General features: G+C 23.8%; 1 protein-coding gene across 1 annotated transcript; it reads left to right on the forward strand.

Moving 5' to 3' along the window:
- Window positions 1-5,816: 5,816 nt before the first annotated feature.
- LOC137838045 (probable 3-beta-hydroxysteroid-Delta(8),Delta(7)-isomerase) lies at window positions 5,817-8,020 on the forward strand. Its single transcript, XM_068647257.1, has 4 exons — window positions 5,817-6,117; window positions 6,947-7,090; window positions 7,194-7,302; window positions 7,503-8,020. The coding sequence occupies exons 1-4, from the start codon at window positions 5,964-5,966 to the stop codon at window positions 7,771-7,773; spliced, it is 678 nt and encodes a 225-aa protein (XP_068503358.1). The 5' UTR covers window positions 5,817-5,963; the 3' UTR covers window positions 7,774-8,020.
- Window positions 8,021-9,371: the final 1,351 nt, after the last annotated feature.

The raw sequence follows: 9,371 nt of genomic DNA on the forward strand, positions 1-9,371 counted from the left end.
AATTTATTTATTAAAATTTTGAATAATTTAGAAATTTATTTACTTTCAATTTTTATTTAAGTAAGACATTAAGTAATTTAAAATTTTATTGATTTGAAATTTTGAATAATTTAAAAATTTTATTTATTTTAGATTTTTATTTGAGTAAGAATTAAATAATTTAGAATAAATTATTCAGTAATTTCATATTTTTATTTTTAAGTAATAAACTTGGAACCTTTCGGTAATCTCATTTGTTAAGTTTTGTAATTAAGAACAATTAAGGATTAAGAAACTCTCGCAAGCAACTATTTACTCTCTATTGATTGTTGAGTATTAAATGGATTTACATATTTTTTAAATTAAAATATTGAAACATATTTAACTGATTTAAAAAGAATAATTGATATCACACTTTGATAATTCAACTAATTATTATTTAATATTTAAAAGAAAATCAATTTTATAATAATACTATACGCACAATAATAATTAACAAAAACATGATAAATAAAATAATTAAATATTATAAAGAGATAATTGATGTAAAAATCTTTAGAAATAGAATTTATTATTTTTTAAAATTTAAATATTAGATCAAACCTCAATAATTGAAAAAGATAAGAACAAATAAAAAACATGTTTTTGGTGACTCAACATATTATTATTTAATACTTTAATAAATTTTTTAATTTCAGATGAAAGTTTTTATTTAAAAGAAAAAAAATTAATTTTTAATAAAACTAAACATAAAATAATAATTAAAAAAACATGTTACAATAAAATAATTAAATATTATAAAATAATAATGGAGGCAGAATATTCAGAAAAAAAATTATTATTTTTTAATTTAAATATTGAAACAAATCCTAATAATTAAAAGAAGTAAATAAATTTTAATTTTTCGTAACTCAATAAATTATAATTTAATATTATAGTAATTTTTTTATTTCTAATAAAACCAAGCAAATATTTCGTAAATGAATAATGAAATATTAATAATAATTAAAAAAACACGATAAAGTAAAACAATTAAATATTATAAAAGCATAATGAGTTCTAAATATTAAAAACAAATTTATTGTTTTTTAAATTTAAATATTATAAAATATCTCAACTCTTACAAAAGAGTGAAGAGATTTATTATTTTAATAATTAATAAATTATCATTTAACACTATACACAACTTTTAATAAGTTTTCAGTAAAATCAAAAATATAATTAGTAAATGAGTAAAAACAATTATTAAAAAACATTATAGAACAAAAACAATTTAATACTGTGAGAAGTAGATAATTGATATAAAATATTTTAAAACAAATATATTATTTTTGAAATTCAAATATTGAATCAAATCTCAATTATAAAAAAAAAATAAACTACCTTACGTTAACTTAGTAAATGAACATTGCACAAACACACAATTCTCAGTTTCAAAAAAGCTAAACATATAAGTAACAATAATTAAAAAATACAATATAATAAAACAACTAAAAATATTTCATCATTAATTGTCAATGTATATAGATACCTTGAAAATAAGTTACATTAGTATTATTTATAGATTTATATACGTAACTCTATTATGTTTAAATAATTAATAAAGTAGTTTTCTTATAAATATATAATGTCATCATAGTATGATAAAATAACTTATAAAATTAAATTATTATGCCACTCCAATTAACAATAAAAACTTAAATTAAAAAATATAAATTTTTTGCTGATTAATAATAAAAAAATAATTAAATATATTAAACTTACAAGTAACTTCAAATTTAATTAAAATATTTTTTTCATAAATAAATGTTTATGTAAACAAAGATAATTAAAAAATATAAGAATCACATGCAATGATAATTATTTTTTTCTAAGAAAAACAAATGTTTGTATGAATAATAATTTTTGTTGTCACACATCATAATAGTTTCGTACTATTGTTAATATTTCACATGTTTTGTGTTTGGTTCAGTTTCATAGACTAGATACATAGTTTCACATAGATAAGGTAAAATGGTTATTTTGTTTTCTGACATAAGTTTCTGTTTGTTTCGTAAGATACAATAACTTCGGTATACCTTTATTATAGATTGGAATAAGGATAACAGCTGGCAACCACTAGGTAAGCTTTTTTTTTACTATCTTATCTTTGTCTTTGAGGTTTGTGAGGATGAGAAGGAGAACACGAAGGCAAGAAAAAATAGAGAAAAATAATAATTTTTTAAATTATTTAACATGTATGAAAAGTGAGTGTTTTTTATTGATGTGATAAAATAAAATAATTAAAAATAATTAAAAAATACTAATAAAAATTATATTTAAAATAATAAAATAATTTTTTTTTATAAAATATCAAAATTTAAATTACATTATTTTAATTATTCGTTTTCTTATAATAGAAAAATATTAAAAATTAATAAACAAATCCTAAATATTATATATACACTACTTGAAAATAATGAAATAGAATCTAATTTTTAGTGAGAAAAAATAATTAGTTGTTATAGTAACTAAATTAGACTATTTTAGAGACTAAAAAAATTTTGGTTTCTAATTTAGTTTCTATTATTGTTGAATGGTTTCTAAAAATGGTATTTAATTAGCAACCAAGGTTTTTGCTACCAAATTTAGAAACTAAATAGTTGGTAGTTAAAACCTTGGTTTCTAATTAGATATTAATTTAAAACCATTTTTTTTTAGTTTCTAAAATGGTCTCTAATTTAATTACTATAGCAACTATTTTTTTTGTCATTAAAATTGGTTTCTATTTCATGTTTGTGATATTAAATCATAATTTATGTGTGTTGTATGTGGTGAATTGGTTTCACAAATCCATTTCTTTCAATTATGCTTGTGTATGCAATGTTGAAAAATTTCTTACACAAATCCATTCTCATCTTTCTTACACAAAAAATTCTTTTAAAACTCACTTACATTTCATTCATTTCAAAAAAAAATTATTAAATAAAAATTAATCTTAAAAATAAAATATAATGAACTACTATATTTAAAAAAAATTCTTAGTATTTAAATTAATTTATATTATTGATAAACAATTTTTAAATCAATATATAATTAAATACCAAAGTTTTAAATGTTAATTTTAAAATCTAAATAACTAATAATTGAAACTTAAGTAATTAATTAAATATTAATTTAAAAAATATTTATCAATAATAGAAATTAATTTAATAATCACTAATTTTTTTAATCTATAAAAAAATATTTAATTTATTTAATATAAAAACTAATATTTTTTTAAAATTAATTTTTAATTAATGATTTTTTAGTATAATAGTAATTATATAATCCAGAATTTATTTACAAATATTTCCTTGTGGAGAAAGTTTAAACAATTAAAACTTCTAGTTTTTTTTCTTCTTCATGTTTTTAATATTTGATTGCTTTGATTCACTTGACAATTATTTTAATAATATAACAAAAAATAGTATTTTAAATTAAAAATAAAATATTAACATTTCGAGTTGAGTAGTAGATGTAGTTTACTTTATGGTGAAAGTATCACTCCTCCTCAAAAAAGTCAAAACATACCCACTTCAATTTTTTTCCGTGGAATTTTATTTTTTCAATTTTTAAACCTTAAAATTTCAATTCCAATGTCCATGTGTACTATGATCATGACACATCATCAATCGTTAACATCGTTGGTGGAAACTTAACAACCTTTTTAAAAAATCTTGAGACCAAAATGATTTTTTTTAAAACTATATTAAATTAGATATTGACCACAAATGTAAGGATTAAAAAGGTAATTATATCTTATTTCTAATGTTTATATTTTTTTACAGTTTAATAGATTTCATAACAAAATAAAAAATATAACTGATAAAAGATAAACACTAAAACAAACATAGAGACTAAATACTGTAAATAAAAGGACGAATAATGATCATTAAAAAAAATAAATGAACTATGTAGAAGAATAAAAACTTATAAGATTTACCATCTATAACTATTATTACTGTATTAGCTATGTTTTTGATCAATATAAGTTTTATAACAAACATAAAGTTTATAATAATATTTTAAAAAAATTAAAAAATACAATACATAAGTTTATAATTAATTAGAATATTATATTATAAGTTTATAATAATATATTAAAAAAATAAAAATACATAAATTTTTAGTAAATTAAAATATTATAATATAAATTTATAATAATATTTAAAAATATAAATATACATAAGTTTATAATAAAAATATAAAATATAAAACACAGATATATGCAAGAAACGCTTGTTTTTCTGTTAGTAAACATTAAATTATTATTCTTTAAAAATTATCTTAAATAAAATTTAGGTCTTGTAATATTCCATTCAATTCGGATTAGTTATAAAATTATGAAACATTTTTTGACAAAAAATATTGTTAAATAAAAATATATGTTGCGATATTTTTTCTCAATATTATTATATTCATGATTTTAATTTGATCAATTGATAAACAAATGACATAATTTTATTGTTATAAATTATACAAAAAAATACTATTATATTTTGATAAATATATTGTGAGTGAAATATAATAAACCGTAAAATAACTTTTAAAACATTTATTAGTTGTTAATTAACTTTAAATATATATGCATTATGTTGAAATTAAATTAAGAGTTTGATTTAATTATTGATTTTTAAACCAAAATCCGTATCAAATTAATGAAAAAGAAAAGTATATTAAAAAAATATAAAAGATCAATTTTAATCAATTTTCAAATTAATTAAATTATCTTGTAGATCTGTTTGATTTTATTTTATTTTATAGTTTGAGTGATTCGGTTGCTTCTTAATGCAACTTATAAAATGTGGCCTTCAACCGATTCACTTTAAAATTTCCAAAATTGTCTTTTATTTGAGGATTGAAAATCTAAAATTAAAAAATATATATTTGAAAAACAAATCTAGAATAGATTTTTATATTATGAAAATGAAATTTTAGAATCAAATTAAAAAATCAAAATCTCATTAAAAAAACCCAATAAAAAAATAAATTTTGAAAAACAAATTCAAAAATATATTATGAAAAACAAATTCTGAAAAATCAGAAAAGTGTTATAAGAATCGTATTCAAGAAAAAAATGAAATTTGAAATGCATGAGCACTAACACCCTCTCTTATTTAAGGGTAGTTTTATCATTTCACATTAGCGCAGGGCATTTTTAGCATAGGGTGAGGTTCAACATTTTTGGGGTGCATGAAGTAATTTCCTTAATATTGACCTAATAATAAGAGGGTTGTTTCTTCCTTGCATCCCATATTTTTTGGATTTTCTTTTCCTGCACCCCTACATTTTTCTTCCTGCACCCCAAAATATTATGCAAAGACCAAAATATCCCTCTTATATTTTTAAAACCCTAAAATACACTTGAATTGTTTTACCTCTTTTAAAAACGACTTATGTATTGTTCTTTCCAAAATATTTTCAAAACATATTTTCTGAAACATATTTTATTAATTTATCAATTTAGAAATAATAAAAAATTATGTTCGATAAAAGATATTTCAAAATAATTTTTTGTTTTCGATATTTCTTATTCCAAAAATACCCCTTATTTATAGAATCCCTATTTAAAAACACTTCTTTCTTATAAAACTTCTATTTCGAAATCACCAAAATTGTGAAAATTGTGAAAGGGTAATGTTGTGGTGGAGGAAAAAACTCCCTAATAAAAGGAAGTAGTTGGTCCATGTGAATAGAGAGAAACACCAATACCTTAAACTCTAAATATTTATAAAAATATTGTTAATAAAATATCTATTCACCATAATTAATTAATTAATTAAAAAAACAGAAACAACGAAGGTAACATGAATGAATGATTCTGTCATACATTAACCAATCAAATAGCAAATCTCCTTTCACACTCTCTCTCTCTCTCTCTCTCTCTCAAACTCATCAGTCAACAGTGGGCACTCTCTATAGCCATTGCGGACGCCGAAAAGAAGAAGAAGAAGACGACGACGATGGCTCCATCCCAAGTCTCGCAGGGTCACCCTTATGTCCCACTGGATTTGCACCTACCCGATTACTCTCCCTGCTCACTTTCCATGTCCAACATTCTCTTCGTCTTCGCCTTCTCCTCATTGCTCATAGTCTCACTCATCTGGTTTTTCTCAGGTTCCAGCACTTTCTTCCCAACCTTAATCCAAACCCTTCTCATTTCAATTGTTTTCCGTAACAGATTATAAAGCTGCGTATTGGGTGTGTGTTTGGGGAGGTTTTTTGTGACCATGATTGGTCACAATTAAAAACCCTTTGTTTGAAACGTTTCATTTTTCAGCTAAAGCTGGAGTATTGAGTGATGGGTTACTTTCAAAATTTGATTTTTAATGTTACTGAGAGAGCATTTTCAGGTGCGACCATTTGGGTGATTGAAATGAAAAGACGGCTTTTTTATCCTCTTTTTGATTTGCATCTGTCAAACATTTGAATAGATCTGTTTTCTTTTTTTGTCATCTTTTTGTCATCTAGTCTTGAATTGCATTTGCTATGCATGTGATTTACTGTTTAACTATGATTTAGTCCTGCACAGTGACTGTCAAACCCACCTGCATAGTGACTAATTGTGTAATAGAACAGAATTATATACAATATGTGCTTTCAATGAAGATTTGCTGTAGAAGTTTTATCTTGGTAATCTAAATAATAAAGATTTGTCCTATAATTGGAGAACAGTACGAAATGCACTTTTGCATCTAAGTTTTGTCCACATTTCATCAGTTGACCAACGTATAATGTATTGGAGAGTGGAAGTCCAATGAGTGGTATCCTGTATCATTTACTCTATATGCTAATATGCTATATCATTTGTTGTGAAGTTCAAGGTTTAGGTTATCCGTTATGGCTTTTCACTATGATTGTTATTTGAATTTCTGTGAGCTGATTAGTGGGAATGATGGTAGGTTTTCTTTTCTGATTGTGTTTAGATGATTTTGTATTTTCTCAGGAGGTCTTAAGAAAAGCAAAGTTGACAGACTGCTGATGTGCTGGTGGGCCTTCACAGGCCTTACACACATGATTCTTGAGGGCTATTTTGTTTTCTCACCTGAGTTTTTCAAGGATAAGAGTGGCTTCTACCTGGCTGAAGTTTGTAAGTTTCTTTAGCATTTAGCAGAAATGTATAGAAATTGAAATTTGGATTTCCCTTTAAGGTATTTGCATTGTTTTAGTTGATGGAAGTTTTTAATGAACAGGGAAGGAATATAGCAAAGGGGACTCAAGGTATGCAGGAAGGGATGCAGGGGTGGTCACTGTTGAAGGAATAACAGCTGTTTTGGAGGGTCCAGCTAGCCTTTTAGCAGTGTAAGTTGAACTTAAAGAACAAAAGACATGACTAAGATAACTATAGTGTGACACTGCTTTAGTAATGTGACTGATTTATGTTTTCCAATCTCATAAGACAAGACTCTTGTTGTTGCAGTAATTTTACATAAAATTCTATGGTTTATGTTGTCTTGTTTTTCATTACTCCTTACTGTTTGTGTTGCCCTTGTGGATGACAGATATGCAATTGCTACTGGAAAGTCATATAGCCACATACTTCAGTTTTCCATTTCTTTGGGTCAACTATATGGAACTGCTGTTTATTTTATCACAGCAATTTTGGAAGGTGATAATTTTTCTAGTAACACATTCTACTATTATTCATACTTCATTGGAGCCAATGCCTCTTGGATTGTAATACCCTCTATCATTGCCATCCGCTCTTGGAAGAAGATCTGTACAGCATTTCGGCTTCAAGGAGGCCAGACAAAAAGGCCTAAAGTTCATTGAGACAGACATTTGACTCTTAGGGGTGTTTGGGATAGGATTGTTGTAAGATTTATGTGAATTGATTCTCTTGAACTACACTTGTCAAGGAGAAAAGAAAAAGAAAAAGCCACTGTAATTTGAGGAGGTGATGTTTTATGTTTTGAACAAGTATTTCTGAAACATTGATGTGGAATGTTATGTGCTACATGGCAGCATATATACATTGGTGTAATTTTTATTTAGAAAACAGAAAGTTTGATTGTTTAAAGCTGGGTATTGTGTTTATTTATTTATTGGCACATCTAGATATTTAGATTAAATAAGAGTGAAACTTTTTTTTCTTAACATTAAAAAGTACAGTGTTCTTGCACAAAATGTAGGGAAGAGTATCTTTGATTATTGGATCTCCTCCTAGTAACTTGTTCTTCAGTTTAGTAACTTTCTTTAGTTCTGATCTACCTTCTCTGCAACACTGAATAGATTGTCCACTTTTCGATATAAGAGGGTTGAGGTATCTGTAGAAATTCTCCTAACCTTAAATCAGTTTTGTTTTTAAGGTTGTTCTAAAAGTCATTCGACCTTTCAGTCTACTGTTCATATAGAAAACATTTAATAAGATTGCACATCCAACAGAAACCTAGCAAGCTATATCCTTTGAGAAATCACATATATGCATCTGAGCTTTGAGATACCCTTTTAAGTTTCTGATAGGTAGAAGAAAACCTTGTTTTTTTCACTTCAGTCCATTTTTGTTCCAACAATGTTTTGTCTCTTGACATGCACTACTACAAAGAAAAGAAAATGAATTGAAAAGTCAAAAGTGGTTACTTTTCATGTAAAAGTACTTTTTAAGTGTTTTGGACTTCAATCTAAATATGTACTTTTTGTGGTTTCAATTTCTTTTAGAGTGTAAAAATCTGTTTGTTTGTTTAAAATGTATATAATTAAGAAATTAATAAAATTAACAACAACAATATTATTAAAATGTTTTTTGTATTTATTTAAATAGGTTTATAACATATAATTAAATTATCAATTAAATATTAATATAATTTTGTGTAAAATTCTCTTGGAAATTATTATTTTTATTTCCCAATACAATCAATAAAAGTAATAATAGTTTACTCTTCAAAACTACAAATATATTTTAGCTTGGTTCCCAAATTTTCAAATTTAAAAAAAATTAATATCTCAAATGCATTTTTAAAAAATGAAACAATTTTGAAAAATTTATTCTAATCTCAAATATTGTACTTGTAACTAAAATGTATTTTAATTTTTTTTAAGTTCACCTCAAATATTAGGAATTAAAAATTTAATTCTTAAGTTATAAAAGTTTGTTCTAAGATAAATAAAAGGACAAAATTAACAAATACCCATGACTTTCAAGGTGTCAAGATGCTTTTGCTTTCTCCATCCTATAATTACTAAGCGCACTTCTACTGAAAATTTTGTTTTTGAAAAATATCTCATATTTTGGAAAGTTTATCATGAAAATCTTGTTTTGAAAAGCTCATTTTAGATTGCATTTCATATGTGTCTAAAATTTTATTGAGAAAATCATATTTCAATTTTTTTGGAAAAACTTGTTCTAGGAGATTTCTAGAAGAGATATTTCG

This window comes from Phaseolus vulgaris, chromosome 4 (assembly GCF_000499845.2).
Source record: "Phaseolus vulgaris cultivar G19833 chromosome 4, P. vulgaris v2.0, whole genome shotgun sequence".
Lineage (NCBI taxonomy): Eukaryota > Viridiplantae > Streptophyta > Magnoliopsida > Fabales > Fabaceae > Phaseolus > Phaseolus vulgaris.

Bases quoted from the DNA above. Each gene is read 5' to 3' on its own strand.
- LOC137838045 (XM_068647257.1), top strand. From the start codon at position 5,964: ATGGCTCCATCCCAAGTCTCGCAGGGTCACCCTTATGTCCCACTGGAT. The intron at 7,091-7,193 runs GTAAGTTTCTTT...TTTAATGAACAG, and splicing joins CTTCTACCTGGCTGAAGTTT to GGAAGGAATATAGCAAAGGG. The intron at 7,303-7,502 runs GTAAGTTGAACT...TGTGGATGACAG, and splicing joins CCAGCTAGCCTTTTAGCAGT to ATATGCAATTGCTACTGGAA.